We start from the raw sequence: 21,278 nt of genomic DNA, 5'->3' as shown, positions 1-21,278 counted from the left end.
GTTAACCTTCCTTCATTTACCAGTGCTAAGCCCCAGGTTTAACAGGCAAACCATGGCTGACTTATGAATGTTCTCACAGCCAGGTGAGCTGCCTGCACAGCCAGCAAACCCAGAGGCTGGGAGCAAGAAAGTGCTTGGGGACGCAGGTGGCTCCTGTCCCCCTGTGTGAGCTGAGGGGTTAAGGGAGGAAGTTTTTTATTGTGTGGGGGTTTTTTTTGTCTTAATATTAGGACTATCAAGCACACACCTTCCTTGACTTTGTAAGGAGAAACTGTGTCTAGGAATCATCACGATCTGTTTACTGCAAGTTAAGATGTATTAATTAAAGAGCTTTGAAGATTTTCACATTTAGCAAGCACAGACTCTCTTGCAGAGAGGCAATTTGCTTATTAGTCATTAATTTGTTCACATCCATTTAAACCAAAATTTTAGGCAGCCAGGCCGGAACATCGTTTGTTGTTGCAGGGCTCATTTCTTGTGCTTTTTGGGTGAACATCACCATTACTGAGCCAGGCTGTCGGCCACCACCGGCCGAGATTCCGAGGGCTCAGGAGTGGCCGTGCGGGGCGTCCCGGCACCGGGGCAGCGCAGGCTGGAGGGGTTCGGTGAAATCATGGATTGTGATGTGGAGGCACGCCTGTCATCTCGAAGAGGCAGCAGGGCTTCACCGCTGGGCAGGGAGGGCAGGGACGGCGGTGTCGCCGCCCCGCTCCCCGCCGTGGCTCGGGCGGTTACTCAGAGCCGGAGCGGGGAACGCTGCAGCGCGGGGCGGGCGGGCCGGGGCCTGGCACCGAGATGACGCCGCTGCCTCTTCCGCGATGGGGGGGAGCGACTCGGAAGGAAAACGCCCGAGTGACGCCGGCGCAGGCACGGCTCCGGGTCGCGTTTCCTGTGCAATTCCCGCGCCTCCCGCCGCGATTCGCGCCGGCCCCGGGAGGTACGGCCCGAACTGCGCCGCCTCAGGCACCCGGCTCCCCGCGGCGACCGGCCGGGGGGTCGCTACCCGGAACAGCGCGGGCAGCACCTCGCCCGCCCCGCTGCCCGCCTGCCCCCACCGCCGCGCCGGGGAGCGGCCCCGCCGCCTCCCGCCTTGCACCGACCCGCGGCCCGGCCCCGGGCACCCACCGACCCGCGGGGCGGGAACCCGCCGGCGGCCACCAGGGGGCGGTGGCGGCGCGGCGCTGATTGGCGGGGCGCGGCGGCGTGACGTCACGGGGCGCGGCGGCGTGACGTCACGGGGCGCGGCGGCGTGACGTCACGGGGCGGGGCTTTCGCGTCTGTCTGGGGGCAGCGATGGGGTCGCAGATCAGCACCGTGAGTGCGGCCGGGCCGGGGGCGGCGGCGGGGCCCGGCGGGACCGAGGGAGGGAGCGGGAACGAGGGGCGGCCCGGCCAGGGGCGCCGGGAGGGGGGATGGTAATGCTGATGATGGCAGTGGTGGTGGGCGCGGGGGCGGCGGCTGCTGTGGCGCTGCGTTCTGCCCTCCCGCCAAGGCCTTGAGCGAGCCGAGGCTCCGGGCTCGGGCGCGGGCCAGGCCGCTGTCAGCGGGGCTCGTTGGGCGGTGTCGCAGGGTGCCCAGGCCCCTGCTGCCCCCCCGCCGTGTGCCCGTCGCTCGGGAGGGGCAGCGGAGGCGCCTCTGTAGGCAGCCGCGTCCGTGCCCCCGCAGCGATGCGGTGGCTCCGGGGCCTTCTCGAGGCTGGCGTGGGCGCCCGCGGCTCTTGGCTGGGATAATGGTGCCGGTGTTGGCCGCCGTGGCCTGTGCGTTGTTCTTGTCCCCGTTGCCTGAACGGTTTATCGGTGTCCGATGGCTTTGAGCCCCCAGCCTGGCAGCTGCTGTTGCGGTGTGGAGCTCTTTCGGGGTCGCGTCTGCCGAGCGGTGGGTTTGCAGGGCCGTTATCTCGAGCACGCATCGTTACTTTCTTCTCGGCAGCCGCCTTTCTTCGTTTCTTTCTTCTGATGCACCTGCTCGAACGTTCCTGGCTCTGGGTTTGAGAGGAGCAGGACGGAGGTGGGTGCAACATACGGTAGTTTGGGTACAGTTGTTTCTTGGGTTACCTGAACAGAAGAGGATGAGACAGATACTAAAGCTGCCCAAGGGAAAAAATGCTTCTCCCTTAATCCTCTCATCGTTCTCTAAAACGCATGAGAAGAATGTTTAGCTAAGATCACTTAACAATAGGGCTTGAATGAGGAATTGGGGGAGGGGTGATCGGAGCTGAGGGTACAAGGTTTTTCTTGCCAAAGAAGCATTTGGTTTGTGTGTTTGTGGGGCAGCTCGGTGATGGAGTGCCCTGCCACGAGCTTACCCGTTTAACTGTGTTTTGCTCACCACGCCCTAGTGCAAAGGGCTGGCAGACTCCATGCTGGGGCTTTTCTCGTGGCCCTTCTTGTTATCCCGCAGAGGTCTGTTTCCATTAATAAAAATTCCTGCTCGGTTACTTATTCTGTGATCTGTGTGCAAAGATTAGTTCAGCTGGAAGCTGTGAGTCATCGGATCTTCCTTTAGTGATTTCTGGTCTTACGGTCAGCCAGTCGTTCCCTCTGCTGCAGCTTCCATGGTTGCAGTGCAGTTACCTTCATCAATATCTTGATATGGTGGTAAAATCACTTTTCACCCCGAAAATGTATTTCTTAGCAAGGACAACCTTTTTGTAATCATTCAGCCTTCAGTTCTTTACGTTTTTTTTCTGCCCACCAGCTGATACTTTCTGAGTAAGGAACTAAAATAGATGTTCAAATTAGTGGGTGTGCTGTTTTTTTCCAGGCTAAATTCCACAAGACTTGTGCACTAACTGACCATGAATAACAAATTGCCTTCCACGAGGCTAACACTGTGTTAAAAGTATTTGTCAAAATTAGACTGCATTCTGTTCCAGTAGACTTGGATCTGGTGTGTTGCTTCAAAAAATGATGATTATGCACATTTGGGGAGTGTGTTAATTCCTTTTATTGAACAGCTGTGATAGTTTTCACTTGACATCTGATGACCCAGAAAAGATTTGCAAAGATGAGAAAAAACACAGGTGGAGAAGCTGACTTGCAGAACTCCACTCTCCTCCTGCCTTCCTGATTATCTGCTACTGGCGTATGTTAGTGTTGAGTTGGGACTGTGTCTAAGTTTTTGAATTCCCATTTTCAACTGCAATTTTGCTAGACTGCAGGTGTGCTTTTTTTGGTCAATTTTAGATAGCCACATCTGTAAATGACACTAGTTTATTTTAACTTACTAATGTCCTGTTTGAAACATTGTCTGCCGCAGATTCAGCTTGCTGTCTCCACCGGGTCTCATTCACCTGTTGCACTTCTCATTAGGGACCTTATTTGCTGCCCTGTCACCTTCTTAAACAACTCCTCTCTCTCCCTTCTTTTTTGTGACTCAGTAAGCTCTTCCTCGAGCCGCAGTAATGTGGTGCATTGTGGGAATAGAGGAATAACATTCCTGTAAACTTCAGCTTCTTCTGAAACAGCCTGTGTGGAGCTGATTCTGTGTTTTCAAGTAAAAGTGAAAAGTACAGAGTGTGTGTGTGTATGGCATGATGTGCCTTCAAGCTATACCCAGTGTTGATAGATTTTAAACCTGTATGGTAGCATTTTAAGAAGAGAGAGTTTATGCTGTCCTCTGTCCATTCCCCCCCCTCCCCCTTTTTTTTTTTAAATTTGACACTTGTCACAGTTTTAGTAATGTAAGACTTTTTTATATATATATATATATATCCTCCTGAGAACTGTCACACTTGCAGAAATAGGCTTTGAAAAGATTGGTCAGGTTCCTTTAAAATTAAATGAAAGTGAAAGCTAACTGGGCAGGACTTTGGCCTTTTCTGAATAGATAGTGCATTGTATGCAATCTAAGTACTTGCCTTTTTTTTTTTCTCTTTTTGGCTGCAGTCATGCTGCTTCTCTCTCCTCTGTAAAAGCATTGAATAATAAATTACAGAGTTGGAGGGGATTTTTATAAGTAGTTGTTCAGTTTGTTCACCTGTCCGAAGTCAGGACCAAGTCCCCACACAGGTGATTTTGCAGGCTGTTGTACTTATCTCGCCTCCCAAGAGCAGGACTGTCGCTGGGATCAGGGATTTGAAATGGAGGCGTGGGCCTCTGGCCGAGCACAGTCCTGGCAGGCTCTGCCCGGCAGCCTGCGGGTGACCCAGCTCCAGCCCCGGGGACCCACCGAGTGCCCGAGGCGTGTGGCAGTGGGCCGGGGAGGTGACCCCTTCCATCCCTCCAACCTCTATGCACAGCTGTAGTTGCAGTGATGTGGTCTCTTCTGCGCTCTCCTGGGCTGGCGTGGCCGCTCCCAGCTCGGGACCCGGCTCCTGATGTCGGGGATGGAGAGCGCCTCAGTGGAGGAGTAACGCCAGGTATTTGTAAAGCAAATTTGTGTGTTACACTGGCTGGTGTTCTTTTAGTATTTCCTGCTTGTTCAGTACAAAGAAACAGTTTTTCTGATGTTGTTACGCACAGTGTCTCACACTCTTTCTGTATTGCTGCAGTTGAGTCGGGTTGTGACGTACCCAATATGGCTAATCTACACCACTATCCTGAGGCTCTTCAGAAATCCCCATCCTGCGATTACCTTGAAGGATCCTGAAGTGAAGTATGCGTTGAGGCTGATTGATAAGGAGGTAAGAGCATGTACAGTACTGAGCACCACCTCTCCATGCATACTGTGGAGTGCTTATAGCTTCTGAAACCTGCCGTAATGTTGCAGCAGGGCAAATATTTGTATTTTAAGGACAGGACTTCTTTATAAATGCTCCTTGCCTAGTGTAACCAAGTTGTGCAAGCAGCTTGTTGCCAAGCAAGTTAGAGTGGGGAATGCTGCTTTAGAAATGGCAAAACTCATAGTTTCTGTCACATGTGTCGTACATCAGCAAAATTCCTAAACTCTGCACTGCTAGATTGGCTGTGAGACAGAAGTCATGCTATCAGGCAGAGCTGGCAGCTTTTTCATGGTCAGTTGTAGTCTGTGTAATAGTTGTCAGCACTGTGTTGATACTGATTCATGTTATTGGATTTATGTACTCTGATGTGTTATGGGAAGACGGGTGTTGAAATGGTATAGTCCTGACAGCACCTGGGCTGCCTCAGATTCTCTTTCTTTCTCTTGAAAGTAGAAGCCGTTCTGTACCTCCCAGGCTGCTTGGCCGGGTTTTCAGAGGAAAGTCATGACCCTTTCAGGGGTGAATCTTGCTATCAGAAATTGGTAACTCAACTTGTGGAAAGGGGACCAAAGTCACAAAAGATGAAAAGTCCAGATTTTCATTGGATAAACTCACCCTCAAACGCATGAGATAGAAATCTTGGCTTTTCAGGTGTGAGGTCAAACCTGAAAATACTTCAGTGTTGACTTTTTAAGTTAATGAGCTAGACAGTTATCAGAGTTTGGATGAAAAGGACTTTGAACTGGAACAGAGCTCTGTTTGTGGTATAGGGAGTGCACCAGTAGCTTGGCTTTCATTTGTTCTGTCTGTCAAAGAAAATTGAGTGTCATTCCAAGTCCTGGTTTCGTGGGAACTGAAAGCTTCCCTGTGGCTTGGGCTGGGCAGCATTACTGAGTTTATTTCCCGTGTGTACTGCACAACGTTGTTGTTACATACTCCCCACTTCCACATCAGGCCTGTAGCACGTGGTTGCAGGTACAGTCTGCCTGACCAGAAGAAGGGGAGGGAAGCTTGAGGCACTGCACGTGCTTCTGAGAATTAAGCTACTTGCAGGTTTCTGCTGTAGCAGTTTGTAACAGAAGAAGTCACAGTTCACTTGCTTCTTTTGTTGTTGTTGTTGTTGCTAAATACCGATCTTTTTCTCACTCTGTTTTTTGTATGCTTGTTTAAAACCTTGGGATGGCGGAATGCTCTTACATAACCAGGTCAAATGCTGCTGCATGCAGTACCTTGATCAACTGAGAATACTTGACTGATGAATGTTTATAACTTTTTGCTGAAATGGGAAATGTGCCCAGGAAACAGAAATTAATTTGGAGAATAATAACTTGATACAGTAAGTGCTAGTAGCTTCTAACACCCTGTCAAAAAATCTAGTGCAAACACTGGTCTTTGGTAATAAACTTCAGTGTTGCCCCATCTGCCTGTCTAGAAAAGATGAATTTAGTCGGTCTTTCCATTGTGCTTCAGTTTGTATTTTACAAGCTATTAAATTTGAAGTGGATGAGAACTTTAATCTAAAACTACCTGTCATTGCACAAAAACATTTTAACTTGAGAATTGTGGCTCTTTGTGTGGTTGTGGAGCTTGCTCAGGACATCTGTGTGGTTGGCTAGAGTTTACCTACCATTGCAGGAGGAATTGCAGTACATTGGTTTTATCTTGTAATGTTGCTCCTTTTGCCTGCTCAGCCTAGTAAAAGACCCTTATATTTTAAAAGTTTCTGCTATTCCCATTACCGTGTTGGTATTTATGATTCCCTTTTTATGACTATGAAGCTGCCAGTACCTTCACCAGCAGAGCACCTAAATGATTTGTGTTTAAAATAAAAAATGAACAAATGTATTCCCTGTTTTGGGGGTAGCTGGGGGTTGTAATTTTTAACGTGATGAATTTCAATTATATTGTTAGAGTATGGCCCTGCAGAAAGTTTTCTTGGTGACTGTTCCTTTGCTTGGGAAGGGAAGTAGCTTAGACCAATTTCACAGCTAAAGAAAATGGAGTGGTGATTGCAACAGAAAACATGAGGTTCATGTCCTAGGCTGCTGTACAGCAACACACGTATGTGAAATTTCGGAAGGATTCCACAGTTACATAGAAAGAGTTTTCAGGTGTCCTCAGTCTGAAGTTTGGAAGCCCTTGCTCTAGAGAATGCCTAGTTTGACATATATGTGTCTTTTAATGCAGCTTAGATTTCTGTGTATGAAAGCTGGAAATCAAACGTACCGTTTTGTTGAGCTGTTGCAAGCAGAAGCCTTGCTGCCTCTACCCACTGTCTGCCTTCCACCCACCAGCTGAAACGTTAACAACTGCCCAGATTGCATGTGCCAGACTCCTGTCTGTCGGACGGGGAAATAGGGGCACAAAGCATAGGAAAAAATTGTCATAATATAGTTAGGTGTGATGGTTTAGTTTACGCCTTAGAAAAGCCCACAACCTCAGGGGTTTTTGTAATGGTAAGCGTAATTTGTTGCCTTTCAGTGGCTTCAGCAAGCCCCAGCCTACAAAACCTGTTGTCCATCTGTGTGTTTGGCTGTGAGCGTGGGAGGCTCCTCAGCCACTCCAGACAGCAGTGGGTGCTGGCAGCCCGAGCCCTGGGGCTCACGGGCTCAGGGCAGCGCCAGGTGGTGGCTTGGGGCAACACGGCCAAGGTGACCCCATGCTGGAAATGGCTTCTGTGGCCTCTTGCAAGTCTAGCCTTGACTATCGGCTTGCTGACCGGCGTGCACAGTGTCCTGGCCATGTCACAGGGACGCAGTGTAGGCGTGCTGATCTGGGCACTAGGAATTTCTTGAGCTTCTTCGTGTTTCTACAGTTGTCTCTCGTGGTGCACCAAGATGTCTCTTGCAATGACTTCTCAATACTTTCTCAGCTTTAATTGGTGAGATGATTATCTGGGAGTTCAGAACTTTGCCTTTCTCTGTGCTGTTAAAGACTGTGTCTTAAAATAAAGGATTATTGGCAAAATCCAGCCTTGAAGTAGTGAAGCTGGTGCTGAACTTCACATACAGAAACAGCAGCGGTCAGTGCGAGAGCAGTGTTAAGTCCATGTTAGCTGTCTTGCTAGTGGAATTTTCAGTGTCAGTTACTGTTCCTGAAGCAGAGAAGCCCTTTTTAGGCTGCCTTTTTTATCCAGCATTTACGTTAAAATGATTTATTGTGAAGAAAAATTCATCAGTGTGACCAGAGCTCGTTAAGGGAAGACTACACAAACTGTGATGAGAAAGAAGTTTGTTTCCATTGGTTACTTTAAAATCAAAAAAACAAAAACAAATGAAAAAAGGGTTACAATATTTTATAGGATGTTTCTGAAATTTTCTCTAGAAGGGATATTATATCTCATAGGGCTTTAAAAAAAGAGAGTCATTGAATGAGGCATTAGGCTGTATGCTGTTCGTTTCTTTTTTTGCTGTCTTTTTCAGTCCCATGAACATGACCTGATTTTTAAGAGGTAAAACTTATGTAGTATAAGAAATAACATTTCATTTACTCATTACCAAAATTTTATTCAAGGTGTATGACTTTCCTAGCAAAAGATTAGGACAATTATCCCATCTGGATTGCATAAATTGTCATAATTTTATAATAAAGATCCTATCTAAATAGAGTGCTCTTTCCAATTTTAGTTAAGGATTAATTACATTTTTATGGCAAATATATTTTTAAGGCTCTTAGGATATCAAAGGGGACCAAGTTGTTGCTTTCTGATCTTCCTGATATCCACTAGTGTCTTCTGAAATTGTATTCTACATTGACATGGTTAATTCACCATGATTTTAAGATGTCAAAATTTTTTTGGCCTTGAACTCCTGCATATTTAAACTTTAAATGAGAATTGAAGAACTGATTAATTTTTATCTTGTGGCCTTCTCACAGAAGGCAATGTAAATGTTCATACTGTAAATAAAGTTATTGTTTAGTCTTAATCTGCATATGAGTATCTTAATAAGTTTTGCTAGTCCCATTTAAATATACCTCAAAACAGTATTTGCATTTGTCTGTGTTTGGTTTTTTTTTCTATTTTTAGTTCTGTATTACTTCTAAAATATTTTAAGATAAAGTTAAGTTTTCAGGGAGTTTGAATTAAAAGTTGACCTCTGCAGGATTGCCATGTTCAGAGAAGTTCATATTTGCATGATGCAAAAATTTCAGATAGGATGCTGCTTTGCCCCAAATATTAATCCTGTGGGAAGACAGGCAAGTGTGTTGGCTTTACAAGTGAAATCACTAACATTAGATCCAAACCACATAGCTGATGGTTCTTTCTATTTTCCTCTTTCAGGAAGTTAGTCATGACACAAGAAGATTCCGATTTGCTCTCCCTTCCATAGATCATGTTCTGGGTCTCCCTATAGGTACGTTCTGTCTTTCCTTGCTGAGAATCCGAGCACTGTTACTTACAGGGTAAGAGATTTTGCGGGGCCCAGGGAAGTTTCTTACATTTTGAACTGTTCAATTTCGAGTACTGTCCATGTGCTTTGAGCTGGTGTTTAGAGCTTTGCAAGGTTATCCTCATGCTGTGAGTGATCTGCAGGGTCTGACATTTTGTGTATTTGCAGAGAGTGTATTTTCAGCTTCTTTCTGTGAAGACGGTAGAAACAAGTATACAAGTATAGCAACTTGTATTTTTCCAGTCACGACTTCCTAGTCTGTGTTATTCCCATGGTGCTTGGTCTCTGGGGTCCCCTGAGGCAGTGCTCTCAGCTACTTCTCCTCTAACACATGCAGTTTACCAGACGCTCTGCTCACTTCGGAATTTGCAGCCAGTCTCATGGAACTTCTTAATCACCATGGGGTAGATGTTTCCTTAGGCCTTGCCACATGGCATGTTGCCTTCCATAATAGCTCAGCGCTGTTGTTTCCTACAGAAAGCTGGTGAAGGTGGTAAAAGCAGCTGGGAGCAGCAGGCTGGGCAGCCGTGGGACAGGTACTGGTGTGCACTCTCCGTGTTTACTCCAGCACCAGCATTTTGCTTTTACCACCCACTGGAGCATTGCAGGGAAAAACACGATTGACTCTGGAGGAGAGTGGGATTGTGTATGGCCTCAGGCAGAGGCTGCCAGCCCGTGTCCTCTCAGAGCAGGGTAAAGCTCTAACAAGTAAGAGCATAAGGCATGTTTTCCTTTTGGGAGGAGCACCTTGTTTGGATTTGTACCAATTCCTGTGAGACACCGCGGCAGTGGTGCTGTGTGTCCAGGGTCACAGTCTGCAGCGGTCACCATGGGCCTGTTCCTGGAGGGGGCGGTGGCTGCAGCTCCCCTCAGGTCTTCCCAGGCAGGAAACGTGTGTGCTGCCAGATTTGTGTAGGCTTTGCTGAGAGGGTCATTTGAGTCATCCTTACATGACATCCATGTATAGCTTCACGTGAGTTATGGTTGCTTGTTTCCCGAGTCACCAGGTAGCACATCTTCATTCACCCACTGGTTTGCCTTGCTGTCCCTCCAGCTGTCCCTGGCAAACCAGCTCCTGGTAAAATCCCCTCACTGCGTTCCCGTAACAGGCCAAGGAGCTGCACTGTCTCTGGAGAGCTGCATTCATCTGAGGAGATATCAACTGGGTCAACAGAACAAGCTAAAATAACAAAAAACAAATCCCTCCCCTAGGTATCCTTCGCTTCGGTCTCTTCAGGGTGTTGTAATTTTATAGGAAAACCTTTCAAAGGGGTTAATTCTTTTTTCATTGAAAATGTAGACTCTGAGAAAAGAAACTGTTGTAGAGAGTTCAGTGAATGTGTGGCAGATTGAAACACAATCTCTACATTCAAATGTTGAGCTGGAGGAATAACAGGGTTAGAAAAGTGATTTATGTCTGGGCAGCCTTAGCAGTGGCAGCTAGAAGACCTCCTGGTAGGCATGAGTGATCTGTGGCCAAAATAAGAATGGTTACAAACTCAGTTGTAACTAAACTGTAAGAATTTATAGCATGTTAATAAAGAAGTTTGAACAGCACATGGCAGTTCACCTCTCCTATGTACTTTTTACTCGTATGTATGGGGGAGACATATCACATCTGCTGCAAGATCTCACATACAGTTAGGGCTCTGGTAAACATACATTCATGAAGCTATCAGAACAGATATGATTGACACATAACATCAGCAGTAGAGTTGTCTGCCCTCCCGGATAGAATCTAGGCATGGTGAACAACTCTGGTAAGGTCTTACACTGTCAGGAAAATGACAGAGGAAGAAGTGGTGCCCCAAAACAAGGTAGTTAGGAGAACTTTGAGACTGCATTTGCAGTCCGTGCCAACTCAATACATCCACTGAGAGAAAAATCTTTTGAAATCAAACTGCTTTTTTTCTTCTTTGTTTACAGGACAGCATATCTATCTGTCTGCGCGGATTGACGGAGCTCTGGTTGTTAGACCCTACACTCCAGTTTCCAGTGATGATGACAAGGGCTTTGTGGATCTTGTTGTCAAGGTGAGAATGTCAGATCCACGACTCCGATTTAGAGCCCAGGGTGTGGTGTGGGACAGTGTCAGATGCTCTGCACAAGTCCAGGGAGATGACATCAGTTGCTCTTCCCTTACCCACCAGTGCTGTAACCCCCTCGTAGGCGCCACCAGATCTGTCGGGCAGGATTTGCCCTTAGTGAGGCCACACTGGCTGTCACCAGTCACCTGCTTATTTTCCACGTGCCCCAGCAGAGTTTCCAGGAGGATCCACTCCATGATCTTGCCAGGCACAGAGGTGAAACTGACTGGCCTGTAGTTCCCTGGGTTATCTCTTTTCCCTTGTTAAAAATGGGGGTAAAGTTTCCCCTTTTGCAGTCAGTGGGAGCTTCCCCACGCTGCCACGATGTCTCAAAGAGGATGGAGAGTGGCTGAGCCCCTTCATCCGCCAGTTCCCTCAGGCCCTGCGGACACATCTCACCAGGGCCCGTGGACTTGGGCACCTTCGGGTTCCTGAGATGGTCTCGAACGTGATCTCCTACAGCGGGCAGTTCTTCCTTCTCCCAGTCCCTGCATTTGCCTTCTGTGACTTGGGTGGTGGGGCTGGAGCCCTTGCTGGTGAAGACTGAAGCAAAAAAGTCATTGAATGCCTTCCGATCTTCTTTTATCACCAATGTACCTATAGAAGCTTTTCTTGTTGCTCTTGACATCCCTGGCCAAATTTAATTTTATCAGGGATTTGGCCTTCCTAACCTGATCCCTGGCTGCTCAGACAATTTCTCTGTATTCCCCATAAATTTCTGCATTTGCATACTGCAGTTTTCCAAAATCTGTGTAGACCTGCAGATGTTCACATGTTTTTTTTCTTCTGAAATAAGGAATTAACCTTGCCTCAACTGTCAGCTGCTTCTGAAGCTAACGTACTATGGTCATTATGATTATTAAGAGCAGTGATGATTATTGTTACTGAGCCAGACAGTGTGAATGACTGATTTAGTTGGCAAGAATGTGATTTTGAGTCTTATGATAATGTACTTTTGTCTCTTGGTAGCTAGACTAAGCAAATATATTTAAAGCTGACAGGAATTTAAAACCTGAATAGCTGCACTGGATTTCCTCTTAGAATTTTACTCTAAGGTTTTTTTCTTCTTTACAACTAACAACACCATTTATTGTGAAGCCAGATGTGACTTTGCCTTTTACTACCCACTTATCTTCATGAGCATGGTGTTGTACACATGACAAGGGAAGAATGTAAATCTTTGACTCAATGTTTTACAAGACTCCTTCCCAGTGTGGCTCTCCGTGCATGCAGGTGGTGCTGTTCTTGTAGAAGTGTAGCTAGTCTCAGCTTGAACTCTTTCACACCCAGGTGATTCGAAACAAAAAACCCAGCACAGCTCCAGAAATATAACTACACCCACTGACACCTGTTGGTGACGGCTGAATATCCAATTAATTGGTATCCACTTTTGTTGTTGTTCTAACTTTGAGGTGCAAACAGTTGGCATCCCAAGAAGGAGGTTTGGGTATATCCCTTTGCAACTGAGCTGTCAGGGATCTTTCTCAGGAGTTTTTCTGTTTGAAATCATGGGGGCTTTATTTTTTTCTCTTTTCAACTTGGGTGTAAATCATGTTGATTTTTTAGAGATTTTCTGTGTTACAGAAATACAGTGGGGAAATTGCCGGTCTGTGTCTAGTCTGATCAAAACTGGGACAAGAGTGGCATTTTAATCCTTTTCAGAAAACTCAGTGCTGCTTTCTATTGTCAGTCAAATCTTCACTGATAGTATTTCTTTATGTAGTAGTTGCGTTCTTTGCATGAGGAGTATGGGTACCTTAATATTTGAAGGGCAAAAGCACATCTTTGAGCTGTGAAATTAATTGCTTCATTGTTATTTTTAACAGATCTACTTTAAAGGTGTCCACCCAAAGTTTCCTGATGGAGGGAAAATGTCTCAGTACTTAGACAGCCTGAAAATAGGGGATACTATTGACTTCAGAGGACCAAGCGGCCTACTTGTCTACGAAGGAAAAGGCAAGGCTGACTTAAAACATGTAATTTATCCAGAGTAAACAATACAGAAAAAACATTATAAAGTAGTAATAGTACTGGTCACTGTTTCTTTCCAGCTGGGTTCAAGTCTTTATAGAATCCCAGAATGTTTGGGGTGGAAGGGACCTCCAATGGCCATCGAGTGCACCCCCGGCAGCGAGCAGGGACACCCCCAACTCCATCAGGTTCTCAGAGCCCGTCCAACCCGAGCCTGAGTGTTTCCAGGGATGGGGCATCTACCACCTCTTGGGCAACCTGTGCCAGTGGTTCACTGCCCTCATTGCAAAAAATTTCTTCGTTATATCTAGTCTAAATCTACCTCCTAGTTTAAAACCATTACCCCTTGTCCTATTGCAACAAGCCCTGCTAAAAAGTTTGGACTCAGAAGGCCCCTTTGAAGTATTGAAAAGCTGCTATAAGGTCTCCCCAGAGCCTTTTCTTCTCCACAGTGAACTCCAACTCTCTCAGCCTTTCCTCAGAGGTGTCCATCCCTCTGATCATTTTTGTGGGCTCCTCTGGACCTGCTCCAGCAGGTCTGTGTCTTTCCAGGGCTCTGGAGCTGGGGGGTGGAGTAGAGGGGCAGAATCTCTGTGGTGACACTTTGATTACACACGCTGTGTGAACAGAACCTTTGCTATCACCTCTTTATTATTCTGGTGGCTGCTGTCAGTATACTCACCCTCCCCACTAGACATGGCAGTTCTTTTCTGTTGCTAACATTTCTGCACAAAACAAACTGCTAGTATCTTAAAATGAAGCCAGTGGCCATTTTGAGGGGGATTGTTACATGGCTATAGAAGTGCTCGTTACTGATACTGTTCTCAAAGAAGGGACTGCTCTCCCTACTTATATGGACATAGTTTCCCAAGTGAAAATGAACTTTATCATTAGGAAGTACTTTTGTGCTAATATAAAATATCTCACTTTGACATAGTGCAGCCACAAATGTGTCTCAAAAACCTGGCGGTTTTGTGAGCAGCAGAACTCAGACACGTGGCTTTCTAGAGCTTTGTATGTTGTGTTTGTTATCCTGGATGAAGAGAGGTGTGAATACAACTAATACCACATTTTGGGCAATTTCAAACACTGTCAGCTTTGAGTGAGACTGGCAAATCAGCTCAAAAAGAGGAGGTAAATACACAAAAAAAACCCCACCCTGCGTATTCCAGGTTTTCCCTTAAAATAATTCACATGGGATAAATAAACTTTCCGAGCAGAGTAATTCCTTTGTGTGTAACTGTTTCCAGAATCCGGGCTTCTGAATATCACTGGGGGTGGGAGACGTGAGCGAATGGGAATACAGGTAGCGATGGTTTGATGCTAGTCAGGAGTAAGCAGTAACCCATGTCAGTCTCTGACATTACCAGTCTCTAATTGTCTTTCAGGATTTGTTTTTATTTGTGAGGACATCTTTGTCTGTTTCCTGTTCCTGCTTTACAGAGGGGCAAGGGTGACAGGGCTGAAAGTCAAGTAGCTGAACATGCTGGGGAGGGGTCACGGGTGCTGTTTCCTGCCTTGTTCAGTGTTCCCCATTTCTCTCTTTCTTCAGGCAAGTTTGCTATTCGGCCTGAGAAGAAAGCTGAACCACTTACCAAGAAAGTGAAGTATGTGGGGATAATTGCAGGTGGGACTGGTACGTATATATAAATATTCATCTTTGGTTTCTGACAGCTGGTAGTTGTATTTATTTGTGTATTTTCTCACATACTCACTTGTGTTTTCTTTACTGTTTTGTATTCTCACATCATTGACCTGCCTTTCTCTTTCAGGGATAACACCTATGCTGCAGATCATTCGAGCAATCATAAAAGACAAAGATGACCCTACCGTTTGTCAGCTGCTCTTTGCTAATCAGGTAATTCTGTCCTCTTTTCTGTTTATAAAGTTTTACTTAACTAACAGAACTCCACTCAGCAATTGGAAGTTCTTGCTGAGAAAGCCTGGTACAAAAACACAAACCGTGAGGGGAGAACTGAACTGAAATTGTGAAAACTTCCCATATAAAAGCACTATAATGAATTGCTTTTTTAGTGTTACTACAGAAATGCTGCTTTCCTCTCAGCTAATGCTCATTTTCCTGTGTCTCGTTGTTTCTAATCTAGTTTATAAATGTTTTAAAACTGCACTTCTTTGTGCAAGTTGTTAGTGTTTTGGGCAGTCTTTCTTGGTGGAAACATGAGAGGTGGACATCTGTCTCCTTCAGCAATTGTAACTCCCCAGCTTTGCAGCAGGGAGTTATGTGACATCTTTCTGTCTGAGAACACCTTGGGTGAGACTCAAATTCACAGTGGTCTCTAGCAGCTCCCTCAACTACGGAGCTGTGATTCTGTGTGGCTGTTCCCTTACCTTCCCATTCCTTCTGGCAGTTCCTCACATGTTTCTGTTGCAGGCTGAGGCGTGTCCTAGTGCCGTGCTGGATAAAGGGAAGATCCCTCATCCACGGAGTCCCTGCGATAGAGATTTCTTGGATGATCAGGCAGCCAAAACAGTAGCGTACTGCTGAACTGCAGTGCTCCTTCTTTGCCTGATGTTTTTCTGGTGTTAATGCTTTTGCTTTTAAATTTCTCCATCATAATGAATATTTGTTTCTGGATTATGTGCCGTTATTTGTGGTGTACCTCACTTTCTGCCTGTGCTTTTTGGCTTCTTTAGGCTTTCCCCCATCATTCCCCTTGGATACTCAGTGTGTCCTCATTTCTATTCTACCATACCTGAATTATAAACCAAGATATTCTGCCCAGAAGCTATGATCCAAGTGCCAACAGACACGCTGTTCTGATGCTTTATTACAGTAAGAGCCCTGCTGGTGCCCGCTGCTGTGGCTGCAGCAGCTGGGCTCTGCTGAGCCCTAGGACTTGGCATAAGGTGTGGTCGGTGTCAGGCAGGAGGGCCAGGATTTGCTGTGAGTAATTCAGAATGACTAATAGAGGGCTCAAGCTGCTTTAGCAACCTACAAAACCTACTGCTTCTTGCAGGGAGGCCTCGGGGAACAGTTGTCTATGTATTAGCAACAGCCTGTGTAAACATCAGTTCTTGGCTTTGAAGAGTCCTTGTACCCAGTAACTGCACAAATACACATCAGCCTTGTGACAAATAGTCAGTCAGGAAGGCCTGCAGACTAGAAGTTTTCCAATATTCAATATTTTAAAATACACATTTAATGTGTATTTTGTTGATCTTGTATTTTGGCCCTCCTGAAAGACCTGTGTTGGATTACAGATCACAGTGTAGTCGGGCTCATACTGCGCTTCTGACTAGCACACTTAGGGTTGGTCAGACCCAGCATCAGCTTTTCTGGAACATGTGCAACTGCAGATCCAGAAATAGGCACCTTCTCAGCAATAGTTGCTGGCATGTTCCTCCTTACCCCCGCAGCTACAGACATAGTGGTGTCCTCAGTGCCAAATTATTAAGGCTGCAGAGGATGGTGCCACTTTTAGTATCTACCCTTTTCCCTCCTTCCTAAACTGCAGCTGCTTTTATGGGAATAAGGCTTTCTTCTGGCCTTCCATGATGTTGCATCAGGGAGGAGCAGAACTTGATACCCTGGGTAACATTTGTTGTTCCAATCAGAACTTGATACCCTTTTGGTTATCTGTTCCACATCCTGTTTAAAAGCCAAGCAATCTTGGTATGGCACTGCTGATGAAATTTGAAGTGGTAAAGGTGAAAAACCTGGCATCTTCCTGACCTAATGGCACAGTATGGAGGGGTATGGAGACACTAGTGCGTGCTTGTGGTTGGTTTTTTTAATGGACGTTGCTTTTGTAATAGTGTTAAAAGAGGGCTTTACTCTTCTGATGCTACAGCTAATTCCCTGACCAAGTGAAGGTTCTGTGTTCTGATACAGGCTTTGCTTTGTTGTATTTTTTTAGAGGGAAGTCATTGCATGGTCAGGATTTGGGAAAGTTATGAACCTTTCTGTTATCTCTGCCACAGGATAGTCATGGAAATAACTTGTGTTTGCTCTCTTCAGCCTGTAAAACGTTGTTGAATAATCTGTTCCATTTCACAGGGCTGTGGAGTAGATAACACTCAGTGGTCATCTGAGGACTGCACTCGGATGCAGAGTGTAATCATTATTTCCCTTGTCCTGCAGACCGAGAAGGATATCCTGTTGCGTTCCGAGCTGGAGGAGATCCAGGTCCAGCATCCCGGCCGCTTTAAGTGTTGGTACACGCTGGACAGGGCACCTGAAAGTAAGATCTGACGTGCTGCTTACATTGACTGAAGTTAGAGCATTAATGCATGTGCTTGGCAGGAGACCTGCTGTGTCATGTGCGTATTTCTGAACTCCTTCCTTGCTTAGTGAGTCGTGTCTGAATGCATCCAGTAGCATCATTTTTCACCCAGTGATGCACAGAAACTCTTGGATGTGATCGGGCCGTGTTTGCAGAGCTCACCTCAGGTGCATGGCAGTGCATTGTTCCTCCTCCCGAGACTGCCCCTGAGCACTTAGTTACGTCCTCTGGAAGGTGACCTTCCTTCCCCACAGAAGAAATGCCAGGTGGTGGGGGTGCTGGAGGCACTGTCTCATGGGATGTGGCCAAGCACAGCCTCCTACCAAGCTGTCACTGCACGGCACTTTGTGGGAGCTGCTCTTCTTCCTAGGCAGCAGGATTGCCTTTGTGTTAGCAGTGTTCCTCATTAACAGCAAAGTTCCAGCTTGGAGCAGTCCAGTTTTAAAGATAATGTGATACAGTTGGCTGGTCCAGGTGGGAGCGTGAGCTAGCTGAATGTGCCTCCCTCAGCTGTGCAAGTTTGAGGAAGAAAAGGCTAAATAGTTACTGCTGTTGTGAAAAGGCTCGATAGTTTCCGTGTCATTCCTTGTTGTTTCCCTTTCTTACTGTTCCCCATCATGCCCGCCCATGTTGGGATAGATTCAGTGGTAGTTTGGGGCAGAGAAGGCAAAGCCATACGCCTCCTCTTACCTTGTGACCAAGAATACACCTCTGGTAGGGTGGGGGGAACGGTCATACCATCGCCACAGTCCATTCCTGTCGTGTCATCTTCCACAGTTACGGTTCTGGAAATTCTAACCACTGTTTGATTTCTTTGATATTTGTGAATTGTGGACTGATCTTAGCAGTTGTGATAGAAGTTCCCCCTTAGAACCCCTCAACACTGTTCTACAGACTTTCATACTGTGCATGAAACTGGACCAAAAACTGTACATTTTTGGACAATCTGCAGGAGAAAAGTGTGGCAGCCTTACTGTGCCCAGAGGTTTAGGTCATCAGCTTTTTGCATCGGCAACTGGGGGTATGATGTGTAAACCTGAATCCTGGCACTAACTGAGAGGGTTCCAACCAGGAACAACTCCATCAGCTGGATCCCCCCTAGGGAACTTGTGAACAGTGGGGCAAGGGGGATGGATGCTGTTGTTCCACCGCGTGGCAGCTGGGGAGAGTCGCAGCCTGTTCTCAGCTCTGCTCAAGATGTCCTTGGGCCTTGGAGCCGGCCGCATTAAAAGGGAGCCCTAGCTTTCTCCATACATCAGCACTGTGTCTGAAAAGCAGAAGTGGTGGTTTTTCCATGCAGCATAACTGTGTTGAGGACACTAACGTGAGTGGAGTATATAAATGCTACAGCCCAGAATGTTACCAAAAAAACCCTGAAACCCCAACACTCATCCTAAAGTGACTTGTATCTATCTTTCCCTCTTTTTTCCTCATTCTCCTTCCTCTACTTTAATTTTTTACCAGATTGGGATTACAGCCAAGGATTTGTGAACCAAGAGATGATCAGAGACCACCTGCCTCCACCTCAAGATGATGTTCTGATCCTCATGTGTGGACCTCCTCCAATGATCCAGTACGCTTGCATTCCCAACCTGGACAAACTGGGCTACACCAAGGAGATGAGGTTCTCTTTCTGAAGACAACTGATAATTCAGTGATCTGGTGTAGAAGGGAAGAAAAAACATTTAATGGGAAACAGGACAAAGTTAGAGATGGCTGATGCACAGTGATGGGAAGCTACATGTACATTAAAAATGCTTCTTTTTTTTTTTTTTCTCAATCTCTGGCAAGTAAGACACTTAAACTCAACTGTCCTAAAACTGTACTGTATGTCGTAGAGGAACAACCATGTTGTGGAAAGGTGCCTAGTGCTTAGCTGTAATGTTTGCTTCAGCTTCAGGGAGGACACACAGCTGCTTAGGGCAGTGAACACCCATTTATGCTGCTGCTTAGTGCTGTGATCAAATGGTGGCAATATCCTACTTCCCAACACTCTGCATACCCAGTATTTTATTTGGTATGAAGTATGAAAAGACATAGAATGTATTGGATTATTCACCTTGCTTATGCCAAGTGCTAATCCTTGCCAAGCTTTTACAGCACAAGGGCCGGGAGTGTTTGCTTTGTACGTGTAACCTTTGCAACATCAGAAGCTTAAAGGTGCTTGTTCTGTTGAAGGATGACAATTAACCATTCATTAACAATTGAAGTTGTTCAAGCTGCCTTGTTAATCAAAACAGAGTGGTAAAGAAAATTTGTTTCCTTTATACTTTGGAATGGCCTCTCCTAAAGGCAGACACTTTTCTAGGTGGTCGCTGTGCTCATCCCTGGGCAATGAAAGAAAGTACAGAAGGCAGGTGGCTTTGTGCACTGTTCCACAAATAGCTGGAAGTTTTTGCTTGTATATGTGTGGTGTACTGAAAAAAAAAGTGACTAACCTTAGTGTTTACTGTCCAATAGCCGATGGTGCCATAGGAGTACAAAAGCAGTTGTTCCTCATGTCCTGTGCAGTGGAAAAAAATGCTGGGTGAAAACTGGATCTAGTTTTACTTTCTTCTTTCCCAGAGACAGATTTGGAACAAAGGGAGCTCAGGTTTCGTTGCCAGGGTGGGTTTTGGCCAGCAGCAAATTTGTGGGGGGTGTGTGTGCACAGGGGGGGAGTTGCTCAGTTGTGGGGGGTGTGTGTGCACAGGGGGGGAGTTGCTCAGTTGTGGGGGGTGTGTGTGCACAGGGGGGGAGTTGCTCAGTTGTGGGGGGGGGTGTGTGCACAGGGCAGGGAGTCGCCTGTTCCTGGAGCAGAGCCCCCGAGGATTTTGCTTGGTGAGGATGCATGGGAACAGCCTTAAGTCACCAAACTGACAGCAAATGTCTCACTGAATCGAAAGCTCCTTCTTAGATGTTGTTTACTATAGCTGTGATTTTTATTTTTTAATACACTTTTTTTACAGCAGCCTTTTACTGAGCCTGTAGTAAACTTCAGGCATCTTGTTTGTCAAACTTTCTGCTTCTAAACAGCAGAGATGCTGCCGAGATTAGAGCTGTCCTGCAAGGAGTCTGGGAAACTAGAAATCTTCTGGTGATGACATCTGAGTGACCGAAAGGATGTTTAGTCATGTATGCAGTAATGTGGATGCTAGCTAGCTACAAGTGTCAGTGTATAATACCACTTTTTTAAGGATTTGGGTAGATAGTTGAGGTTATAGCTTGCCACGTTTTCTTTTGTGCAACAGATGAGTACCGTGCACTTAAAAGGTTAATTTTCAGCATGAATTAAAAAGATACTACAGTCAGTTTAAGGAACCTCAAATGGATAATATTGTTATTAATTCTGTTAATTAGATGCTTGCTTCTGTAGTCTTGAATTTTTGATGTGTGCTTCTGAAACTGCTAATACTATGCTCCAGAGTTTAAATACTCCTCAAGTAAGTTTCAGTCTCTCTCAGGAGGCAAAAAGCAGAAATATCTTGCTGCTGGTTTAGATCACTGTGGGAATACACATAATTTTTTTTTTTTCATTGTCTTTAATGAAGTTTTCTTGTAAAAAAAAAAAATAATAATCTGGTTACACATCAACTATTTTGTATTACTCTGCTTATTAAATTACTGGCCTTTTTCACATCTGTGTAAGAAATAAAAGTATTTTGCAGGTGAATCACCTGTGTGTTACTGAGCACATCATCTTCAGCCTCATAAGAGACAAACTGTAATTGTAAAATACTCTAAAGTGAAGGTTCAAAAAAAAAGCCCTGTTTATTTACCCAAGTGCTTCTCTCTCTTGAGTTTGGTGAAAACTGCTGTATTTAGATGCCAAATCAAGGAGTAAAGTAACTGTTTTTCTATCACTCCAATCTCCTCTTTTTACCTTTATTTTGTATATCTTCCTTGTGAACATGAGGCTCTTTTAATAAATAAATGGAGGGAT

General features: G+C 45.7%; 1 protein-coding gene across 2 annotated transcripts; it reads left to right on the top strand.

The window, feature by feature from the left end:
- Positions 1 to 1,212: 1,212 nt before the first annotated feature.
- On the top strand, positions 1,213 to 20,038 carry CYB5R3 (cytochrome b5 reductase 3). Of its 2 annotated transcripts, none has more exons than XM_074901703.1 (9): positions 1,213 to 1,314; positions 4,493 to 4,624; positions 8,946 to 9,018; positions 10,981 to 11,087; positions 12,968 to 13,097; positions 14,665 to 14,748; positions 14,885 to 14,970; positions 17,215 to 17,314; positions 18,821 to 20,038. In XM_074901703.1, the coding sequence occupies exons 1-9, from the start codon at positions 1,294 to 1,296 to the stop codon at positions 18,991 to 18,993; spliced, it is 906 nt and encodes a 301-aa protein (XP_074757804.1). In that variant the 5' UTR covers positions 1,213 to 1,293; the 3' UTR covers positions 18,994 to 20,038. The 2 variants fall into 2 exon arrangements, with proteins under 2 accessions (XP_074757804.1, XP_074757803.1); XM_074901702.1 differs by having other exon boundaries at positions 12,968 to 13,102; positions 14,670 to 14,748.
- The last annotated feature ends 1,240 nt before the right edge of the window (positions 20,039 to 21,278 follow it).

Source organism: Athene noctua, chromosome 3, assembly GCF_965140245.1.
Source record: "Athene noctua chromosome 3, bAthNoc1.hap1.1, whole genome shotgun sequence".
NCBI classification, from domain to species: Eukaryota; Metazoa; Chordata; class Aves; order Strigiformes; family Strigidae; genus Athene; species Athene noctua.
The sequence above is the reverse complement of the archived record's forward strand: the minus strand, read 5'-3'. Positions and strand labels throughout refer to the sequence as shown.